Raw genomic sequence first — 24,498 nt, forward strand, 5'->3', positions numbered from 1 at the left:
CAGCTTAGATGAAGCAGGAAAATTTTGTACTCCAGGGTTAACTGTAATTTATGAAATAAAACAACTAATACATGTTATTCTTTAAAAACAGAGGTGTTCCAAGAAAAAATTTCACAATGCTTTTTATTCCTTGAGAGACCTATTAAAATTAAGCCTTTGAAATTGTCCTGAGATTTGCTTTCTTTTATACCACAGTTTGGGTTTGGTTTTGGCAAACCTCACACCATGATTAGCAGGATGATTTTAAGAGGTCTGATGCAATGGCGCTTTTGGGAAACAGTTGCTCTGATCTTTTCTTATAGATTTTTTTTCCTCTACTCTTTTACATAGCTGAAAGTTTAGTCTCCACATAAACTGAGGGTAAATCTCTGCCTCAACAAGATGGCATTATCCTTACACTGTGAGAACGAATGGAAAAGAAGATGAAGAGAGAGTTCGGAGGTGGCACTGTAGTAGCTGATGTCCCACCAGCTCCCATCCCCAGCATCTCTGCTCCACTGCTTTCCTTGGAGTGGCACTAGCACTGGTTACACAGCAGCATAAACCACATCAGGGAGCAAACATGACAACGAAGCAACACGACAGCAAGATAATGGGTAAGAAAAGCAAACCTATCAAGGTGCAGACATAGATCATGGCAGCGCAGGGCACATTCATATGACTGCTGGAAAAGGTAGTACAGACAACTGTGCCTCTACTTTTGTGGTTTTGTCAGTCAGGTCAGTAATGCACAGAAGCAAGTAACATCATACACACAGTGAATTTCACTCCATAGGTACATACATAAGCATGCTCTTAATGAGCCATCAGTATTTTGGCCATCTGGAGTTCCAAGAAGCTAAAGGTCCTGTATCTAGGCCGGCAACACACAGGTCAGGATTTTTTTGCTCACATGAATAGGCCACAAAGCTATGCTAGAAAATAATCAGGTGAGAATTGTTTCAAAGCGTGCTAACACTTCAGATTTTCAGAGATATGAAGTCTTGTTCCTTTTTGCTAGTGACAGCTGCTTTCTGCCAAATACTTCTGAAAAGCTGTTACTAAATAATATACCCCTGTTATTTAACCTCCTCTACTGCTTTTCTTTCTGGAAGATATGTAATATATAATCACAGATCAAATAAGCCACAAATCAAATGGATTATGGACTCACCTTAAAGGTATTGCATACTAGTATATGTTCGATATCCCTTACACTGGCATTACCCTCTTCATTTCAAAGGGATGAGAGGGAGATCATTTCAGAAGGCTAAAAACACATATGCTTGAGAAAGAGAGCATGTAAATCTGACTGCAGATTATGTAAGGGACAGAATCAGCTGCAGCTCAAAGAAATACTGTTGTAAGGAACAGCTCATTTATCAGGGAGCCACTGGGACAAATTGCCCACAGAGGCAGTACAATCTCCAATCTTGGAGATTTTGAAGACCAAGATCTATCAGGAGCACTTCAGTAATAACCAACCATGTCTTAGGATACAGAAAACATCTACACAGCTGTTCAAGGTCCCGTCTCACTTCTTCTTCTATAACTGCAAGTAAAGTTTCCATTTCACATAAGAAAGATTTTGCTCAGCTACCTGGTCTGTTATTTTTTCACATCTGTTGGCAATCGTTTTATTACTGATGTGACAAATTATCCCAAATTACTTAGCAAATTAAAGTCATATCTCCTGAGTCAATGTAGGACACTCTCCATGTACCAACATGAAAGAGGACTTGGTTTAATTCCTCTAATCTCTGAATACATTAAGATCATTCCTTTGTTTATCCTGCTTGACCTGGCTTTACAGCCAGACCATGATTTTCAGGTCGCACACAATGCCATGGCATGGGTACTGGTGCATGCAGAATAGTTTGGAAATCTATCATCAGGCACTCCATCCCTGGTGAGCATTTTCAAATTAGTAGAAGCCTCTATATAGAACAAACTTACACAATTACAAAATCTGTTTAAGAATTACTGCATCCTACCATGGGCCCTTGCAGTCAGACTGCGCAGCAGGCAGAGGGACCTCAACATTAAGATCCTTCCCTCCTTTCTTAATATCTAAAGCTCTTCACATCTTTTTCCATGCATTCTTTTTATGGCCATTTGAGCTCAAAACAGACATCTAAGGATTGTCTCTAATGCAATAGGTTAGAGAGCCATTACTTAAGGCAATAGTGCCCTCCTAATTCAGTCCCTGGAGGTTTTTACATTTTCATTGTAAATGTGTTATATTTACTTTGGAAAGTGCCATATCAAACTGCTTCATCTGATCACAACATTAAAAAAAAAATCAAATCCATTATACTTCCAGTAGTTTTTCAACCATAGGGCTACACAACATAGACAAGTTTACACAATCATTACGGGAAGGAGACTACTTGATAAAGATTTGCCATTTTTGATCCTGTGGATCCTATACAGATCAATCAAATACCTACACAAAATATCCGGAACATCAGTTTTGCTAGATAATATTCATATGATGAACATGCGTTTCATTTTTGCAGAATGTCATTGCAATGAGTCAAATTTCAATGGAAAGTCACATGAAGTAAAAAATACATCCTAACTGTTGCAATACGAGGAAGGTATGACTACATTTTTAATGACATGATTAAAAATCCAGTAAGAAGGGACAGAAAAAATTTCGGTGCTTCTCCTTCCAAAATTTAAGCTATCATCCTATCATGACCAAGGAAACTGCTGCAAGAGACTGCCGTTTTCCCTAAAAGTGCTTATAAGTATGTCTAGAAAGCTCATCAAGCAAATAACTTACAAAGGCAAAGTTATGAAAAACTTGATTCTCTAATGCCTTTAAGAAACTTTAAGTAAAAAAAAAAAAATTGGGGTACAAATATTAAACATCTTAAATGTATAAAGGCATATATAGCTGTACAACACTCAAAAATAACAGGAGGGGAGTTTTAGGCATTTGGGTACTTCTTTGACATGCATTTATAAGGTACTAGGAAAAAACCCAACATTTTTGACTTGTAGAGGATTTCTATGCTATATGGAAACTGAAAATTACTTACAACCATGGCATACCTCTAGAGAAATAACTTGGTCTGTACAGTAATGGCTGGTAAAGAGAGTTCTGTCAATCCATGATAATTAACTCTAAATACCAAGAAACTTGGAAATAAATAAACCAAGGCAGAGTGAAGTTGAAAAATAATTATACTAATCTTTTATTCTGGATATTACATTGCACTGGACTTCTGATGAAGTATAGATGGAAGTCATGCAATTAAGAGAGTCTGAAAACGTTGTTTAATCACAGTGCTTTTGTTTTGTTAAGAGCACCTCTCCAGTGTAACTTTTTACTTTCTTCTTTAGACAGATGTGACTATAATGCTTTATTCTTTATTAGTACACATCCTCGTTTTTTTACTGCAATAAAGGTAACCAAGCTACATAAAAAATGAAGGGACAAAGCCCTCTCTTACTTTTCTGCATCTCATTGTTGGACCCTGGACCGGACTACTTCAAGGTCAAGTGCTGGTCCAATCCCACCTGTAAGCAAATTCACAACAGACTGCCCAAATTACCCTATCTCCTGCCCACTTCCAAGAGAAATTGTATTTCTTATTTTCCTGTGATTCTCCTGCTACTGGAAGCAGCACGCAGCTATTGATCCCAGTCCTGGCGGTGTTGGAACAGTTGTGGTTGGCTCAGCAGGGTTGGCACTGATGAGCTGCAATGCATCTCCAAGATTAGATCTTTGGGACTTGAGTAAAAATCAACTGAACAGCCCTGCCCTAAAGCCTAGACAGCCACCAGTGCAAGAAAAGGAACTGGCAATCAGGTGTTGAAGCCATGACATTTAAATCCTTCACGTCACTATTATACACATTGTGCAACTGCTCTACAGTTAATGCATTAGAAGATAGAAATAAATTAGGTTTTCAAGCAATTTTTTTACTGTTCAAAAGAAATTTGAAGTTCAAAAGAAACAGCTGCTATGCTTCTACTCAGTGATGGGCAGCCCTGATGGTGTCTGTGATTACACACTAATTCCTGGGGGCAGGCGGGGGAGGGGGAAGAGAGACACATTCATTGCCAGGAACACAACAAACTCAGGGCACGGCAAACACTTATAATTTAAATTCACAAGCTATCATTACAGAGGGGCGTTGCAAATGAAACCCATTCACTTCAGTCATATTAACCAGCTCTAAATCAAATGACCACAGGTTTCCTTTCTCCTGCCAAAGGAAGCAACAGAGACGCAAGCCAAGACTAGTTTTGGGGTTTTTTTTAAAAAAGAAAAAAAAAAAAGATTAGTTTTCCATTTTATATATTTTTCCACTTGGACTATGCCTGAGCTCACAAAACCCTATACTGCCCCAGAACACAAACAACAGTCCCTTCTGTGGCATGTTTTTGCCCTCCTCCAAAGAAAAAAAAGGCAGGAGGCTAAAGAAAACCAGAAGACTTGGTGACAGCACATCTGGGTGAACACCTGCTCTGCTCTCCCCAGCCCTCTCTGCCGTCAGATGTCTGCCGTCTACTGTTCACAAACCAGCATGACCTCAGGAGCTGCGGAAATCCCAAAAGCTTTTCTCACCAGTGCCTCCTGAAAGCATTAATCAGGTTTCTAGAAACCGCTTCAATAGCTGCCAAAATAGACCAATACCCTAAAACCCATCGGTGAGTTTCTCTTAGCTCTAGAAGGAAACCGTGCGGAGCACAAAACACAGCACATGCAACATGGGAACCGAGGAGACCGGTCTCTGTAAGATTGACAGTGCTCAGTCTTAAAATAAACTGGATTTTCCATAGTCACATGCACACAGAGCAAAAGTTTAAGTAAATAGGAGACCTATAGGTGAGTCCCAAAGGTCAACCAACTCGGGCTCAGCAAGTTATTTATTCTTCTCTATATCCTACAGGGAAAAGGAACAAGCAAACTACTGTTTGGAAGTAGGAGCAGTTTCTAACCGCAGTATATAACATAAGGATATTGCGATGTACAATTTATTTCTGTTACTGTACCTGAGATCGGGCCCTCATCCCATTCTTCTGATCTCCTAAATCGATTTGTTGTAAATCCCATGCAGATATTTACTCCAAAGGCAAAAGCAAATAAAGACATAACCTGCAAAAGTAAAACAGCAAAGTGAGCAAACCGTGAAAAAGCAGGACTTTGGAGCTGGGAGCATTAGGGCCAAAGGGACAGAGATGATCCTCTGTACATTCGAGATGCCCAGCACTGCAGTTCCCATCACTGGAGCAGCAGCTGACAGCGTCACTGTTGGAGAGTAATACAAACCAGAAGGGGTTTATGAATAAAACATCTCTTTCTGAAGCTGAAACACTTCTTTTTGCAGGAACTTATTTAGGAGAGACGGGCTACTCCTCCTCTAAAAGCAAACATGCTCCTCTCCTCCCCTACCTGGTGCGAGTGGACGCAGCCCTTCTGAGCCATACTAGGGAGTTCTGGAAAAGCCTACGCGGCACCGTCGCCTTTTCTTTATAGTGAGCGCAGAGCTCTGTTTGCTCTGGGAGTTCAGGCTATTAGCTACAAGTAATCCCACCTGGTGAGGTTGACAGGCTCGTGTGATTTGTCCAGGGAGCGATTTCATCATGTTTCACTCACAAATCACAGCTCCGAGTGCAAGAAGCTCCAGGCATCATCCCTCGCTGCGCCCTCCCCTCAAACACACACACGCACGCTTTTATGTGGTTTCCTCTGGCAGAGCAGTGCTTTTCTGATGTCGCTGTGGCCAACAGCGGCTCCTGCTTGGTTTATTCCCCTCGCAAAAGTAACATGGTTAAAAGAGAAACCAAATGCGTCTCCATCTGGCTCAGAGGATAAGGATGGGGGAGCTCGCTTGGGGCTGCGATGCGGTGCAGGGCGAACACCAGCCCAGCTGGGACCCGGGGAGCTGGGGACATCGGGCATCCGTCCTGTTCTCACGGTTTGCCCCTGAAGTTTCTAACCAGGTCGTGGAGCAGAGTTCCCCACCCCAGCCTGGGGACAGCGCGTGATTGTCGTTCGATGCTGTTCTCAGCGCTGTGGGGCTTGCATGGATGGAAGTGCAAGTAGTTTCAATAGCTGGAAACCGTGGACTTCCAGAAAGGAAGGGAAGCAACACGTTCCCTCTGCCCCACATTTTCCCATTTTCAGCAGCAGCAACAGAAAGCTCGGCTGTTTAGATAAGCGCTTCTATTTACAAAGCCAATGGTAACGCTGGCCAGAATTACGGTTCCAATCAGTGGCTGAAATATTATTTGCCAAGGGAGATTATTTACTAGTGTAGTTTGACGCTTTTTTCTCTGATATAAGCTTCTTTCATTGAAGTGTTTACTAACAATTACATTTAAAGGGGCAGAGCCAAGGTTCATAAGACCTTGGGTGGAATGAGCTTCCCTCGAGACCTGTGCCGTATCCTATACTGGCATTAGGAAACAGTATAGTTTAGTTTAAACTATCTTGCAGTATTAAACATACAACAATTTTGAACTTTGTTTAGTGATACCTTTTACCTGCTGCAATATCTGTCCTTCTCCACCCTGTAGCCTTGCAGGGCAACAGCTAAAAAGCCCTCCTCTTTGCTACCCATGTCTTATCAGCTGCCACTCTTTGCCAGGAGCTGATCCTTTTTTATGCAGTTTCTTAACCAAAAGTGGCTCCATTGTGCATCTGTATCTTTACACTGCAAGCCTCAGGGAAATGCAATTAGCCTGAGAAAACCTACCTCTTAGGTACACCAGGACATCTCTCCCTTGCACAGACCAGTGCTGTGAAGTAAAGACTCATCTTCTAGTGTTCACTTCATCACTAGCTGAGTTGAAAATGAAGTAGGTTGTGATACACAATATTTTTCTCGACAAGAAAACCTCTGTGCAGAGGTCTAGAGAAAAAGGAAACACCAAAGCTTTTGCTGGCTGTTCTTATAAAATTCTTCACACTTAGTGTCTCTTATATCATGTGATTAAATAGCTTCACTGCTAAGCACTAGGTAAGTACAGCAGTGCGTGACAGCAGCAAAAGGGAAACCAAAGGTGTCACAAATAAAATCTTTCAACAGTGTTTCCTATTTATTTCAGCAAAACAAGTTCGTCATTTGATTGGCAACAGCCCCAAGCTCTCCTCCAGCCTGGGATCCTCAGGTCACCAAGTGACCCAGGCTAAACACAACTGAATTTTCAGATCTGGTGGCTAATTTTGGGTGTCCAAGTCCATACATCCAGCCTCATTTTCAGAGATGCTGAGCCTTTGCCATTCCTGCCTATCTTCCTAACACAGAGGTGCTCAATTACTTTGAAAGAAAATTGCAACGTAAATTAAAAGTAACCACTCAGAAAAATAAAGCAAGAAACAAACCTGAAAAATATAATTATGTGGATGAATTCTACTTGTCTGAAAATACATATTACATGTTTTCATTCACGTAACCTCTCTGGAGCTTGTAAACCGCACAATTCCACATAAATGGAGGAGCTTATTTTGTGTTTCCTACAAGGATATTATATTAATTAACCTCCTTTGTAATACCCTTTAGAACTATAGATGATGATGACAACTCTGAAACTGATAATCTTTTTCATATGTGTTATGTAAGACACATTATCCAGTAGCTCTGAACTGACCGCATACTCAGATGCACAATCATCTTTTTGTCGCAAGGATTCTGCCTGAAGCCACCCCACAGACACACAAGGAGCTTACTAGCACAAACAGGGTCTAACAATTTTGTTCGGGCAAAATTTCACTGCTGGCTCACTGGTAATTAATTTTTTTAGCAATCAGTTGCCATTTTGCTCATCAGAATAGGAAAGATTGAAGCTGAAATAATGCATTCCTGGCCCAAGAATATAGCGGTTCAGTGCATGTTTTATGGCTTAAATGAAACACATGAAAAAGGAATGTTAATAAGATCAACAGCATATGAAATGCCTCTTCATCAATTATTGTGCATAAGAATTGGCCTTTGGCTTTTATGGCTTATGTGATTATACCAATTATTATTTAGCTTGGGATGCAGAACTTCCAACCATCCACTAGGTGACACTTTAAATGAGAAGTTCATACTTCAACATTTCCACAACTACAAGCATTGCTGTTCTGCTATTCCATGGAGTTAATATAAGAAAGGCAATATTTACAGTCTTATATCAAAATACAAAACTGATTTTTCTTGAGCAATTTTCTTACTAAGCAAAGAAAATGCAGATAAATCAAGTATACTTACTGAGTCAGAGGTTAGAGATGGAGTGAACTTTAAAGAAATGAGCCTTTTTAGCTATTCATAGAATCATAGAATCATAGAATAACCAGGTTGGAAGAGACCCACTGGATCATCGAGTCCAACCATTCCTATCAAACACTAAACCATGCCCCTTAGCACCTCATTCATCTCATGTGGATACAGCCACATTGGGTGATGGGAGGCCAGGGTCAAGGCTTCCAGTACGCTTGACAGCAGCATGAAAAGCAGACAGGCAAGGAACTCCTCCAAAGTGCGGAAGAGCTCTCACCCCTCCTCAAACACAGCTTCCACATATGTATGTGGAATATATAGTTGTGATCAGGAAAAACAGTAGCAATTTCAAAGAACAGAACCTTTTGATAAACTATAGAAATTCAAGCACCATCCACATCCAGTTTCTCAGATACAAGCACTGTAAAACCAAACAAGCTTCCAGCAGCCAAAATCAACATGGTTAGTGGTGGCGATTTCACTGAAAACATCCTGAAGCTTTTTACTGAAAATAATTATGCACAACATAACAAGAAGAGCTGATTCCAGTGTATAAAAGGCTTTAAACCCTGGTTTTATAGAACTTTATGGATCAAAACCAAATATCTTTGGCACTTAGCCAGTGCAGTGTCTGATAAACAAGATGGAGAAGGGAGGGAAGGTGAGTGTGTGAGGGCAAGGACAGCAAAAGGACAGCAAAGGAACAGCAAAGCTAGCTACAGTCAGCAGTCTGATGACAAAGAGATCAGTGAGAGGAGTAAAACTTAGTGCAGGAGGACAATGACCTCTGACGAGCAGTCCTTCAGCAGAGATCATCGTGGGATCCAGGCTACAGCCACATTCAGGAGTAGAGAAATATGTTTGCCGGCATAGGTATGCATTAAAAAATACACAAAAGCTACTGAAGGATAACAGATCTGTATCTGCTCAGCCTGTGGGAGTATCACTGAAGACCCCAAATAGGGTCACTGAGAGGTTCTTTTTACTCCAGCAAGTGACAGATTTAAAATGGCTTACATGCTGGCTTGGGAAAAAAAAAATTACAATCTGATCATAAAGGGTGGGACAGGACACAACTATTTGCATTGATGCATTAAGGGGGCAGGCAGGGTATCGAGGAAAATAAACTGTTAACATAGGCAAGGCTCAGACTGTCCTTTTCTTGGGCTTTGGGATATGCTGCGAAGGTTGAAGCAGCTTCTGCAAGTATCTTTTATTCTTACTCACATAAAAGCTGCATTTTGCCAAGGAGATAATTTCCCTGGCCAAGGGCACAGGACCAACTGTGGAGGAGCTGCACCACCATGCCCACTGCAACTCCATGAGTCTGGGAATACCCACAAATCAGGCTGTGCTCCTGGAAGTACACACTCACTGCTGTGCCTCAAATCACCACCCAACAGCACCTCGAGGCTTGAGGATGAGTCACCAACTATTTGTCTGTTCATCACCACCCTGAGGGGAAAGGTATGCAAACCGTAGTGCCTGGTGCACTGGGGGAGTGTGCTAAGGATGACTTTCTTAGCCAGAAAGGTCTATAAAGAGGTGCCAGATTCTTGGGAACAATCATAGACAAATTAAAGTCTTCAAAATTACAGTTTGCTGCAGCCCAACCCCTGAGGCACCAAGTGCCTTAGGCACCTACAGGCCCATCAACATTTCTGAGCACCCCACATAACACCTGCAGGGTTCACAGGGCTGGGAGGCAGCATCTAGATCCACCCTAAACCTCACTGAGGACGACCAAGAAAGCACGTTCATCCCTCCTCACCTTCCTTTAAGTGCCCTCCCAGGGCTGCTACCAAACCATGTCCTGCAAAAAACACAGGTATATCTGGTCTGAAACTAAGTCTACATGCTCTGCCTACACAGAGAGCGAAGAGGAACCACCGGCCAAGGGAGGACCTGAGTCCCAGTCTCTGCTTTACTCATGTAAATAGTTATACAATTATTGGTTTGGGGACTGAAACCCAGGTGGAGAGCCTGGTGAAAACAAGGGCAAAATGCAGTACAGGAATAAATTCTTCTAATTCTTCTAATACTGCAGCTTTGCTGGCTAAATGAGGGCTGTGGATTCTTGAAGGTGCCTCCAAGCAGCTTCTTGAAGGTGCCTCCAAGGGCCTGTGGAGGGTACTAACAAGTGTATCCTACACACACAATCACCATTTCTGTCCACACTTGAACAAAGCAAGATTTATAAGCAAGGTCACCTCTTTCGTCAGAGCATTTAGGTTAGTGGGAAAAATGAAACAAGTTTTCAGTGACCTGAAGAAAGCTTTGTGTGCCTGAATGCCTGTCTCTGTCCTCCCAGCAGCACTAGAGCTAACAGAGCAGCTGCTCCAACACAGGGCATTACACCTCTCCCTGTGACCTGCACATATGATGGTAACAGCACTAACACTAGTCCAACATCTATACGTTCATCATCTTTAAACAATCATTTTCCCTATTTGTTTTCTGGACGATGTTATGTTATGAAGTAGCATGAACACTTCACTGAAATGCACTGTATTTAGAACTATATTTCTTAAGATAGTCATATATAACAAATCTAGCACACTGCAGAATAAAAACTCTTCTATGATGAAAAATCACTTCTTCATTCAACAAATGAATGAATGAATGAATGAATGTAAAACAGCTGAATGGCCCACATGTGTTTTTAATGCAACCCATCCAAAGCTCAACTTCAGGTTCTCATCCTCGCTCTTCACTGTTTGAGATGGTGATGGGTATCACAGGTACCCATCGACAGGTTTTCATCTGTCTTTTTAAAACACCTACCCCCTGACAGTAGTCTGGATGACGCAAAGGCCTTGCATGGTAACTTCTATGTGCCCCACACAATCACTGATAATTTATTTGCATTTTATAAGTGATACAACCTATTTTGTCCCACAAAACCCATAGCCCTTTAGAAATGAGTTAAAGCTAAAGGAAGAAAACCAAACCAAACCACACCAAACCAGCGATGGAATAAAGTAGGTTTTCTGGACTTCAAATCATGTCCCTGATTTCTTTGTGTAACTTGTATGTACATCCTTTACCATGTTCAAACCTTTCTCAGGTTATTAGCTTTGAATTTCCTGAGTATATAAAACTTCTTGTAGGGACTTTTACAATAATCCTGTAACATATCTTTCCTACTTAATTGTATTTACCCTCATCCCAAACTCTGTTTTGGCACACTTTTCAAGCTCAAGGCTTGGCTATGATTAAAAGATTTCCAAGTGCTAATCTCTTCCCTAACAGTAAAATGTGGATATAATTAGTACTGTTTCATTTACTTTGAGATTGTTTCCTTTGCCAAACAAGAGTTTCTGTTTATTTGTTTTAAATCTCTCTTTTTTTAAATGTTTTTGGCACTTTGATCAAAAAGTATTTTAATTAATATTTTTCTTCTTATTAATTTAAAAAAAACACACTGGTATTTTCTAAATAGCAAAACCCTGTTTGATTTCCTTTTAAAGAGATATGTCATTAGGAATGTTGTCCTCAACTTGCCCGAAGCTGAGGCTTTGGACATCCATGCCCTGCAGCACTGATACTTCTTCTGGGGAAAAGCCAAGTGGGATAAGCTGGAAACCAAGGATTTCCCCAAAGCAAACAAGGACAGGCCCTCATATGGGCACAATTTCCTCCTGTTTCTGTGTGCAAGGAGTCATCTCAAGAGTGAAGAATTGGCTGCTGTTATGGTGACCTCTGTACCTCTTACCTATGAAAGCTTTTTGGGCATGACTGCTGTGGCAGTGTTGTAGTTAAGACAAAAAATGGCTGTGAGCCTTCTAAGGTTTGAACCTACTTCACATAAACACAAGTCCAACTCAAGTTCAGAGCTACTTTATTTCCATAGGGACTGTAAGACTGCACCACTGAATGCAGTCAGTTCAACATAAAGAGAATGAAATCTTCTATTTAAAAAAATCCTGAAGAAACAAGGACAGCTGAAGAAGAAGATATGACCTCTGAAAAAGAAAAATAACTATTATTACAAGCTGGCTAAACTCCCTGATCCGATTCACCGAGCAGCCTCATAAACACTTCTGTGGAAAAAGATACAATAAGAACTGCACAGGCTTCCGCCCAAAGAAAAATGAGGACACAGATAACATTGTCACAGACAATCTGCAATTACTTTTTGAGAGTACCGATTTATCTCATATTTGAAAATACATCTTCATAACTTACATAAGCTTAAGCTATTTCCAGCTGTTGAGAGGTGTTAAGTATAATGATTGATTAACTTGGAAATAACTGGATTTTCTGCCCTTTTCTTTCAGAAAAGAATAAAACCAGCAGGTATATTCCAGATACCAAGCATCTACCAGCAGCTCTGGCAGACTGGCTTGTCCTTGCCATCACTTCCATCCCTCTCACCCCAACCAACCATTCCCAGGACCACCCTGTGACCTAAAAGAGGTTAAAAAATGTCCTTCCTTTCACAGGTTTTGCAGTTGGAGGAGTTCCCTGCTCTGGTCCTTAGCCCTGAAAACAGCGTGTCTGTGAGATACAGTGAGCTGCAAGCTGCTTCTTCTAAACCCCAAGCTGGGTACTGTAAATATTGGCTTCCCACGGCCAGGGGAGCAGAGGGCAGAGTGCAGCCAAGCTCTTCTCTTCCACCTGAATTGCTGCTGCTTGCAAAGGAGCAGTGGCATTGCAGCATATGATCAGCTCTCCACATTTCTTAACATGCATCTGCTGCTGCCTGTTTTAATGGCAAAACATAAAAGCATAAAACAATTGTATATTACTTTTTAGGTCATTTCAGGCAGATGGGCTACTTTCCAAGCATCACAAATTTTCCTAAGTTGAATCATGTCAGCACCACTGTAGTCAACTGCCAGCTTGCTTTTTTTTTTCTGATTACAGCCGAGTGCAAAGATGACAAATGTGAGTTCAAAGGGAAAAACATCCTGTTGGAACAGTACTCCCTGTTTTCTCCAGCTGAGAAAAGTATAAGCGACATTTCAACAACAAAACAATGTGATCCATTCATTGCTAGATTAAGTTTTTAAACCTTTATCTTAATGTGCAACTGAATAGATGTCAAGCCCTGTGGGAATGAAATATATTTTAAAAAAAACCACCGAGTGCTAGAAAACAAAAATACAAAATGATAAAATGTTATGGATTGGAAAGAACTTTAAAGATCATCCCGTATCAACCCCTCTTCCATGGACAAGCACGTCTTCCCCTTCACCAAGTTGCTCTAAGCCTAGTCCCACCTGACCATGTGCACTTCTAGGGGTGGCATCCACAGCTTCTGTAGCCAGTCTGCTCCAGTGCCTCACCACCCTCACAGTGTTGTATCCAAGTTAAGTCTCATCTTATTATACCCAAGTTAAATCTCGCCACTTTCAGCTCCAAGCCATTCCCCCTTATCTTACAGATACATGCCCTTGTAAAATGTCCCTCTCCAGCTTTCTTAGGCCTCCTTTAGGTACTGGAATGCTGCTATAAGGAGTCCCTGGAGACTTCTGCAGGCTGAACAAGCCCAACTTTCTCAGCCTGTCCTCATATAGGAGATGTCCCAGCCCTCTGATCATCTTTGTGGCCCTTCTCTGGACTTCCTCCAACACATCTATGTCTTTCCTGTGCTAAGGGCTCCAGAACTGAATGCAGTACTCCAACTGAGGTCTCACGAGAGCAGCGTAGAGGGAGAGAATCACCTCCTTCAACCTGCTGGCTTTGCTTCTTTTGCTGCAGCCCAAGATACAGTGCGCTTCCTGCGCTGCAAGTGCACATTGCTGGCTCCTGTTGAGCTTCTCATCAGTCAACACTCAAGTCCTTCTCCTCAGGGCTGCTCTCAATCCATTCTCTACCCAGCCTGTATTTGTGCTTGAGGTTGCTCTGACCCACGTGCAGGACCCTGCACCATGCAACTCTGTGCTCAGATGGATTTGCATAAAAATTATCAGGAGTTTTTTTTGATGTAAATACTTTTTTTACCTTTTCAGCATAAAACTTTGGAAAGGAATAAAGGATTATTTTTGTTGTTGTTATGGATTAAACAAGTTGACTGTAGAGACATTCTGGCCACTTAAATATTAATAGATTTATTTAATATTTTAAAGCAAATAACCTTACTGACTTAAAATTTGTTTCCCTAACTCATCTTTTTTTTCACGTAGCAATATAGGATTTTCAGAAATAACCAATTCCTCGGTTTAATGATTGCTGACTGCTGTAAAACAAAAGCAGCTCTGCTTTACTCAGTTTTCACAGAAGGGCCCCCACCCCAGTAAATCTCTTTTTCACAAGAGACAAAAGTCAGCTTGAAATTATATTTGTTGAAGTTTCTCAGAGCAGAGACAGATGTTCCTGGGTATCCATAGAAAGCCTGCGAAACAGCTGAGGCTATTTAATTTAGTGTCCTTTCACTGTCTATGCTGCCTCTTCCCTAAGATGCTGCAACCAAACAGCTTTGAAGTCAACATCCAATTCAACATAATGTAAAAAGGACTTGAGTAAACCCCCACTCTGGTGAAGAGAGTGGAGACACCTCCTTTTCCAGCAATAGCTTTGTCAGTTGAAGGAAAGGCCTTCAGTGTCTGGTGTCCTCACTCAGATCCTTGAATTCAACATTTCTTCCTTTCTGGTAAGGGAAGGAAGCCCAGCGTGCCTACCTCTCTTCTGCACTGCACTACATCAGCCACAGGACCATCACTGCTTGTGTGATTTTCCTCCAGCCTGGTGCTGAGGAACTGAGGAACATTATGATTAAATAATCTTTGGAAAACAAAACAAACAAAAAACCCCAAACCAACACACTTTGGGTAAAGAAGCTAGGATGGACGATGGAAACAGACAAAGAGTAGCAATATCTTCAGGAGAGCTGAAGTCAGCAAAGAAGGAGCACTCATACCTCTGGGGTGAACTAGGTTCTCTTTGCACTGAGCCAGCCGAAGCACATAGAAGTTTTTCTGTGGCAGCTTAAGCCATGACAGCTGTTTTTAAAATGAATATTGGACTATAACCTCATGTTCACACACCAGCTTTTAGGCAGCCTAAAGCTGCTGAAACAACTGCTTGATTCTGCAAGAGGGGTTTGGAAGGTATTGGATTTTAAAAAATGGCACTAGGAAAGCTTCTGCTTTTGTTGCTTCCTACTCTGATGCATTATAAATAAAATAAATAAGCCAGCCTCAAAGCCCCATTGTAAAGGGCAGGTGGAAGCACAGTCAGACTGCAGGACAGAAGGCACAGGGCAGAGGTGTGGGAGGATTTTGGAGAGGCAGCAGCTTCAGCAAATGAATGAGGCCTGATACTGCCAGCAGCAACTGCCTGGACATCACTATAGATGAAGGGCACCCAATGTCCCATGCCTGTCGGAGCCATCTCCTGCCATGTGTGGGGACATGCTGGCAGGGCAGAGCAATGGAAGGGCAGAAAAAAAGAGACACCTACATGGGAAGAGTTTTTTAAAAAAGTGATGAAAGAGATTAGGAGAACAGAGCTCTGGAGATTCCAAAAGGTAATCTTTCCTTCTTGTTCTCTCTGTGGTGGGGTTTGGGAGGAGGAAACTATCCTTGTGACTTCCAGTGTATTGTGATTCTGTTAAAACTCTGTTTCAGTTGTACTGTACAAGTCCAATATACATTAAAGGAAATTAAAAAATTAGAGCCTGTTTGGATGCATTGAATTTATCTAGTCAAGCACAAATGCCCAAAGTAATGAAACCTTTTGTACTTGGCAGACAATCGAGACTGTGATCTTTCAGGTTGTTTCCTTTAAGAGAGGACTTAAGATTGTGGCATCAAGCAGTACAATCCTGTCATTTACAAACAATGTCCAAGAAATGCTGTTTCCCTGAGCAGGGAAAGGAATCCTATTGTTTTGGCTATCCAAGAGGCAGTTCATGGCTTCTTACATTTATAGTGAATGGTCATCAGCTCCAAGGGAATTTCACTCAGTTCTATAGCAGTGATACCTTCCCTCTGTCCCACCTTGAAGGGGTAACCTTGTTTTGGGTCTGCCTGTTGTCTTCACTGCCACCTTAGCTATGCTGCCTCATTGTGGAAAGAAAGGAAAGCAAGTATTTACAGGTGATAGCAACTCAATTACTTACAAAGTGTTGTTTCATGAGGACATTTCTCCTTACCCTCTCATAGTGCTGTATTTTCATCCAGTGGATATTTTTGATTGTTTCAGCGAAAATTCCTTTTGAGGATACAAAGGCAGCCTCTGAGGAATGACTCTCCTGGCCTGAGCCACACACTCAGTCTGTACAGAACAGCCATTGTCCCCATCTTCCAGATCCCATCATGGTCACCTTCCCCCATCCACAAACTCATATTCTTCCTTCCCCAAAGATGGCTGAAACAAGCCACATTTTTCTGTTTATACAACCCATGAAATCTTTCAAAGTGTTGCACGCAACATTCTTCAGTGATGCTGATGTAAATGAGGGCCGCACTGCCTTGATGTTTTCCCACCATCTCACTCACGTCCAAGGCCATACTGACATACCAAACTCTGGACCGGGGCAACTGGAGGGGTGGCAATTCATTACCATCCCTGCAGCTGGTATCAGAGTTTCTCTGTCCCAGCTTTGGTAGCCCTGATGCTGAATCTGGTGTAGGGTTGATCCTCCAGTTCCTCTGCTGCTGCCAAAAATCCAGTTCCTCACCACTATCTTGTCCCAACTCAAGTAACCCCCACCAGCCTTTGGCTCATTCCCTGATCTCCTGCCATGGCCAGAAACCTTTCTGAAGCTGTCATATTCATCAACAACTAATATGACTGAAAAGTTTTTTCTGCAAGTGGAAATACATGGTAATAAGTAAGCAACTATTCTGTAGATAGTAATTTCTACCTTGAAATTCACTCTATTTTCTTTGCCCTTTTTACTGCTGTTCCTCAAAAGTACAGGAGCTTCCTACTACACCAAAATCTCCCCCTGCCCCAAGGATTTACAATTAAAAAGGGCAGTTTGAAACAACTCTGCAGAGCTGAGCTGCTGGAATAGTCATTGAAAACACAGGGTGTGGGACTGAGTGTTCCCAGGTGGTATCCCTCCCCTCTGCTTTGTTATGCTGTGTGCAAAGTGCTGAGAGAAGTGTTCAAATCCTGTCCCAGGTTTGCACAGGGCTTTCCATAAAACCTGCAGTTATTGCCTGTGGAGCCCTTTTGGAGATGTCCTGTCTGTGCTGATTCAGACAACTTTTGCTACAGGATAGACACAGCAGTAAAATCTTCCTTCCTTCAGGTTAAAACCTTTAAATAGCCCAAAATTGCACAGAAACAGAACGTCAGAGAGTCCAGAAACTTGTAAAATTGTGCATTATTTTTGTAGATATAAGGTCAAGAATTTTGGCTTCTGTATTGAGTATCTATGTCCAGGCACTGGCAATCAGGGCTGCAGGGCAGGCTCTATGAGGAGTGGACAGGGATGGCCTGTGCCAGACACAGCCAGTTTCTACCAATTCCCACAAGCTCCAACCGACCCACCTCAGGACACAGCTCAGCCTCTCATCCATGATGGGGGTGCCTCTGGTAAAATACATTTGAAGAAAGGGTAAAAAATGCTGTGCTGATAGCGAAGACTGAGAGGAAAATTGTGAGAAACAGCCCTGCAAACACTGTGGTCGTGAAGAAGGAGGGGAGAAGGTGCTCCAGATGCTGAAGCAGAGATTCCCCTACAGTCCATGGGAAGAGAACCCACTGGAATATGTTGATCCTGAAGGTGTGTAGCCTGTGGGAAAGGTTGACACTGGGGCAGGGGGAAATGTGAAGAGGGAGAAGTAGAGAGGGGCTATCATGGACTGATCGCAACTCCCCGTGCTACTCAGGGTGGTGGAGTCAAAAATGAAGGAGTGAAGTTGAACCTGGAAAAAGAAAGAGGAGGGGGAAAAGGTCCTGTTCTACTTTTTGTGTTTGCTTCTCACTACCTAAATCTATTGTAATTGTTGTTGAATTAAATTAATTTTCCCCATGTCGAGTCTGTTTTGCCCATGACAGTAAGTGCTAAATGATTCCCCTGCCTTTATCTCAGCCCATGAGTTTCCACATCTTAATTCCTCCCTCTGTCCTGTTCAGGAAGAGGAGTGAGAGAGCAGCAGGATGGGCATCTGGCAGCCAGCCAAGGCCAACCCGCCGCAGCTTCCTATTGACAATCTCTATAAGATATTGTGAAATTAGATACGCAGAGGAGAAAGCCTATAGATTAAACTGTTCATAGAATCATAGAATGGTTTGGGTTGGAAAGGACCGTTTCCAGCCCCCCTGCCATGGGCAGGGACACCTCCCACCAGACCAGGCTGCGCAAGGCCCCATCCAACCAGGCCCTGAACACCTCCAGGGATGAGGCATCCACACCTTCCCTGGGCAACCTGTGCCAGTGCCTCACCACCTATATTGTGAAGAATTTCTTCCTAAAGTCTAATTGAAATATTCCCCCCTCCAAATTAAAGCCATTCCCCCCAGTCCTGTCACTACATGCGCTTGTAAAATATCCCTCCTCAGCTTTCTTGTAGCCCCCTTCAGGTACTGGAAGGTTACTATAAGATCTCCGCGGAGCCTTCTCTTCTCCAGGCTCAATATCCCCAACTCTCTCAGCCTGTCCTTATAGCAGAAGTGCTCCAGCCCTCTGATAATCTTTGTAGCCTTCCTCTGGACCCATTCCAACAGTTGTGGAGGATTCTAGAACTGAACACAATACTCCAGGTGGGGTCTCACGAGAGTGGAGCAAAGGGCACAATCGCCTCCTTCAACCTGCTGGCGATGCTTCTTTTGATGCAGCCCAGGATATGGTTAGCCTTCTGGGCTGTGAGCACACATTGTTGGCTCATGTCAAGCTCCTCCAACTTCTACTGGAGAAGTTGGCTTGTGTGAACCTCATGTGGTTCAACAAGGCCAAGTGCAAGGTCCTACACCTGGGTCAGGGCAATCCCCAATTTCAGTACACGATGAGGGTGACATGATTGAGAGCTGCCCTGCAGAGAAGGACTTGGGGGTGCTGCTTGGTAAGAAGCTCGACATGAGCCGGCAATGTGCGCTCACAGCCCAGAAGGTCAACTGTATCCTGGGCTGCATCAAAAGAAGCGTGTCCAGCAGGTCGAGGGAGGTGATTCTGCCCCTCTATTCCTCTCTTGTGAGACCTCACCTGGAGTACTGTGTCCAGTTCTGGAATACTCTATGTAAGAAGGATATGGAACTTTTGGAATGGGTCCAGAGGAGGGCTACAAGGGGGATCAGAGGGCTGGAGCACCTCCCATTTGAGGACAGGCTGAGAGAGTAGGGTTTGTTCAGCCTGGAGCAGGGAAGGCTCCGAGGAGATCTTATAGTGACCTTCCAGGGAGCCTACAAGAGAGATGGGGAGGGACATTTTACAAAGGCTTGTAGTGATAGGACAAGGGGGAATGGCTGTAAATTGGAGAGGGGCAGATTTAGACTAGGCATGAGGAGGAATTTCTTCACAATGAAGCACTGGAATAGATTTCCCAGGGAAGTTGTGGATGCCACAGCCCTGGAAGTGTTCAAGGCCAGGTTGGATGGGGCCTTGGGGAGCCTGATCTAGTGGGATGTCCCTGCCCATGGTGGGGGGGTTGGAACTAGGTGATCTTTAAGGTTCTTCCAACCCAAGCTGTTCTATGATTCTATGATTCTCATCAGTCAACACACCCAAGTCCTTCTCCACTGGGCTGCTCTCAATCACATTGTCCTCCATTCTGTATTGAAACCATGGATTGCCTTGACTCAGTTGCAGGACCTTACACCTGGCCTTGCTGAACTTCATGAGTTTCACACAGGCCCACTTCTCCAGCTTGTCCAGGCCCTTCCAGATGACATCCCATCTTTCTGGTGTGACAGCTGCACCATTCAGCTCGGTGTCATCTGCAAACTTGCTGAGGGTGCACTCAATCTCATTGTCAATATCATCAATGAAGATATTAAACAGCACTGGTCCCAGTATGAACCCATGAGGGACACCACTTGTCATGGATCTCCATCTGGATATCGAGCCACTGACCACTACTCTCTGAATGTCAGCATCTAACCAATTCCTTATCCACCAAATAGTCCACCCATCAAATCCATATCTCTCCAATTGAGAAAGAAGGATGTTATGGGGGACTTTACAGAAGTCCAGATAGATCACATTCATTCATTTTCCTGTGCCCACTGCTGTGGTTACCCCACTAGGTTTGTCAGGCAGGACTAGCCCTTGGTGAAGCAATGCTGGCTCTCTCAAATCACCTCTCTGTTCTCCATGTGCTTTAGCACAGCTTCTAGGAGGATCTGTTCCATGATCTTCCCAGGCACAGAGATGCGGCTGACAGGTCAGTAGTTCCCAGGTTCATCTTTTCTACCTTTTTTAAAAAAGGGCACAATGTTACCCTTCTTCCAGTCACCAGGGTCTTCTGACTGCCACAAAGTACTTCACAATAAAAAGGGGCGGGGGGGGGGGAGGAAGGGGCATTTAACAGAAATTAAAAGAGAGTATGGCTGGACAGGAATTGTTAGAAGAAGGGACATCTGGAGACACAATTTCTTCCCCAGTCAGAGATGTAAGGAAGGTCCATCTGCAATAAGAGAAAATGTCTGTCTGGCTCAGGGCAAGATGACATCAACTGAGCGTACCTGCTGTTATTTTGTATTTTTAATCTCTTTTAGTCTAATTTGTCATATACAGCACTAGCAACTGGAACTTCTAAGCAATGGAATTTAAACAGTACACAACAGTTCTTCAATGGCAATAGAGCCCATATGTATTTATTTCTATATTTACATTTCTTTATTTACTGAATTAATTAACAGTGACTCTGTTCTCCTTTACTCTAAATGTATGGAGTGCACATAGTTTCATGGCTTTAGAGACAAAGAAAGCCTGTGAGATCATTTGGTCAAACACCCCGCCAACATAGTTGTCATTTTACCCAGGGAGGAGCCCAAGGGCTGGCATGGGTGGCGTGAGTAGAGCTGTACTGGGAGGTTCAAAAGACCCCATCCAACAAGGTGCGGTAGAGGTCAAGGATTCCTCCAGCTTTACTTAAGCACATGAAACAGTGTGTGTTGCTGGTGTGTCAATAATATCAGGTTTTGCTGCATTTCCATAAGTGACCCATTGATTTGGTGAAGCACCATAAAAGAGCACTTGCAATAGCACATGGGAATTTGGAAGAGGTGGTGCTAGCCCCAGCACTGCCAGGAGCGCTCTCAAGCCACCACCATTCATTCATCTCTCAGAAATATTCCTTACCTCCACTTCGATTTCAAATAATACCAAGAATTACATTTGGCATCCTTGGGTAAATGCTGCTTGAAGCACTGTTATTAACTGCTATTACTTTCAAGAATGATGCTGACATATCTTTAGCTATCTGGTATTCAAACTCAGCTGGCATTCTTTATGAATAATTGAAACCTCCCCACTGCAGTGACTTTAAAATTACATCCTCTGAAACAAGACAAGATTTTCTAGAATAAATATTGCTACACAAATGGAGTGCTGTTTTGTTTTTTTAACATACTATACAGGCCTGATAGGAGGAAATATTCCTGCAGCCTTGGACTTCATGAGAAGCCCTTTCTTTATCTAAAAATGTCCATAGCTGTCCATGATACAGGCCAGCAGGTCACCTGTGGGCAGCCACTAGGAAGGGGCAGTCAGTCTCGTCTTTTTTCTAGGTACAGGCAGCCCCCAGCTATCTCCACCTACCCACCAGGCACAGCCAGTGCCCTCTGCCAGCCCCCAGCCCACCTCCCCACAACACTAACACTCGTATAAGCTGCCAACAGAGCCTTGACATAACAGTCTTTCACACCTGCTTCACAAGAGAAATGCCCTGTTTCCCCCCCCCTTTTTTTTTTTTAATCTGACAAGTCAACGCCCTGCTTTGACTTGCAGAGCTCAGGATTTCCATCCCAGATGTGGTGGCATCAGGAGCAGCCTCCACAGCACTGTCACATGCTGACAGGAACCTCACATAGATCACTAGTAATTGGAAGCAAATGACAATTAAAATCTAAGCAAATCAGAAGCAAAAGAAACTCAAAAGAGGGACCCAATGGTTAATATTACACAATCAGAGTAATCAAAACCATTATGAGTCCAGCCATAGGGGGTAGCTACAAGGCATGCACAGTTTTATTAACTTCTTATCAACTTGCCTCTCTAATCAGCACTTTACATTTGTGGCATACAGAGTTATGAAGAAAATCATAGATCCTTGAGGTGTTATTACCCTGATTAAAGAAATACATATATTGCTTTTGGAGAAAAAGGCTTAGGGGGAGGTACCTGTAATGGGAACCTATTTAAAGATTGCCTTCAAGCCCAGGACTGTGCAGCAAAGTTCCTGACAGTGGGAATTTTAATAGAAATCAAAAGCCAAGTGGTGGGGGAGTTTTACATTCATAATTACATATTTGCATAATATTAATATTGTAGGAGGTAAATGCAAACAACATCCAAGACACTTTTCTTGTGTCTGTGCTGGGAGCTAGTTTTAACATTGCTACAAGGTAACGTGTATAAAAAGCCAGTTTATATTTAAAAGGGTAAGAGATGAGGCACGCTCAGAAGGCAAAACATAGAAGAGATCTGCGATGGTTTTTAAAATACATTTTCTTCTGTCCGCATTAAATAATACCTTGTACTTCACTTCTGAGTCTGAGCACTTCCAGCATCGCCCCTGAATGCACGTTGTAAACTTCGAACTTGCCATATCCCAATCCAAGCTGCACTTGGCAAAAATACGTTCATGCTACTTCATAGCTTGACTTTGCTTGTAATTATATTTATTCAAGACTGCTTTAACAAGCCACAAAAAAACCCCACAGGACAGAAGAGGAGGGAAGATGAGCCTACCGTACCAGCGGGTCTTTTCTTTCCATAACTGTAGCTTGACGCGGAAACTTTGCTTCGTCCCTGTCCCAGGCAGCAGCTCCCAGCAGATGCTCTGGCTGCCTTGGCCCTGGGCTGGCTCCTGGGGGCTGCCTGGCTGCCCCGGGCCTGGGATCCCGAAGCTGGAGCTGAAGTCAGGGTGCCAGCTGCCCCGCGGGACAATGGCTCCATTGGGAGATGGCTGGGGGACAAAGGAGCTGCTTTCAGGAATGATTTTATATGCACGCATGTGACCTTTGCCTGAAATGACTCCATGGAAAGCATCCCTGTCCTGAAGCTCTGCTTTCAAATGCAGCGCTCTCAGGCACTTGCTTAATCGTTCTCTTTTCTCTTTTCTCTTTTCTTTTTCTTTCTTTTTTTTCCCTCGGATGCCTCAGGAGAGGTCATGTGCAGATAACAAGGTGATGCTGAGGTCTTTCTGATCATTTAATAGAGCTATTCAGTTATGGATAGGATTTTTTTTTTTTTTTTACTTTTTTTAAAGCCCTACACCAGAATCTAGTGACTGAAATGCATTTATCTGCTTTTAGCAATCTGACTAGAAAACAGAGTTCCCTAATTTCCAATTCCGTATTACAAGCCAGCCGATGAGCCACTTCCAAGCTCAGGCCACCTTCGCTAGAGTGCATATATTTATTAAAAATCATTTACTGTAACTATTATTTTTAAACATTTTGAAGGCTTCCTACTTGACTGCATATAAAATAAAAACTGTCAAATACACGTGAAATCCAAATATAGCTGTAGTTAGCCTGGATGTGGGGTGGTGAAGACAGAATTTAATATGCTTAGATTGGGATGCCATAGCAAAGCCTGCAGCTGTGGCAGGTGAAAGGAAGGTCCCTCAGAATGATTCTTTGTTAGGTTATAAGGAAGGATAATAACATTTTGCCTCTTTAAGGTTAGCCAACCTTTTCCTTTATAAGATCTTGATTTTGCTGTTTATTGTTCTGATAAACTAACGTTTGCACTGACCATTTTTGTGCTGGAAAGAGTGGGGATTTAGAATCTATTTTTAATTTAAGGCAAAATATCACAAACATTTTTGAGATTAAAACAAAGAATGTGTAGTCTGCTATAACAATGTTAAACTAAATTCTCTGTCCTTTCTATAAACAGATCTCAGGCTTACATACTCTAGAGAAACAGATTGGATTTGGGGGAACAGGGAAGAATGGCCTTTTTTAAGTTAAGATTATCATCCATCCCTGACAAATTCCAACCAGATTTGGTCAGGTTATAAATCTTGAAGAGGTCTTTGTTTATGCTCAGCACTATGTGCTACTGGCTCACACTTGGTGGCTGAGGCCTGTGAAGATCATCATCTCCCGATGTGTCTGAGCTCCTTACAGACCATGGATGAGACTAGATTTATTTCAAGGGAAAGGAGTTTTAAAGAGTGTCCCCATTCAGAACGTGATCCAGGAGTGGGATTGTGTCTGTCCATCC

General features: G+C 42.8%; 1 protein-coding gene across 1 annotated transcript in view; it reads right to left on the reverse strand.

The window, feature by feature from the left end:
- ENPP2 (ectonucleotide pyrophosphatase/phosphodiesterase 2) overlaps positions 1-23,220 on the reverse strand; it is a 79,269-nt gene extending 56,049 nt beyond the window's left edge. Inside the window, 5 exon segments of the mRNA XM_069854574.1 lie at positions 4,990-5,092; positions 23,019-23,081; positions 23,083-23,170; positions 23,172-23,202; positions 23,205-23,220. Of these exon segments, the coding sequence (XP_069710675.1) occupies positions 4,990-5,092; positions 23,019-23,081; positions 23,083-23,170; positions 23,172-23,202; positions 23,205-23,220 (301 nt within the window).
- Between the last annotated feature and the right edge of the window lie 1,278 nt (positions 23,221-24,498).

The sequence above is a fragment of the Phaenicophaeus curvirostris genome, chromosome 3 (assembly GCF_032191515.1).
Source record: "Phaenicophaeus curvirostris isolate KB17595 chromosome 3, BPBGC_Pcur_1.0, whole genome shotgun sequence".
NCBI lineage: Eukaryota > Metazoa > Chordata > Aves > Cuculiformes > Cuculidae > Phaenicophaeus > Phaenicophaeus curvirostris.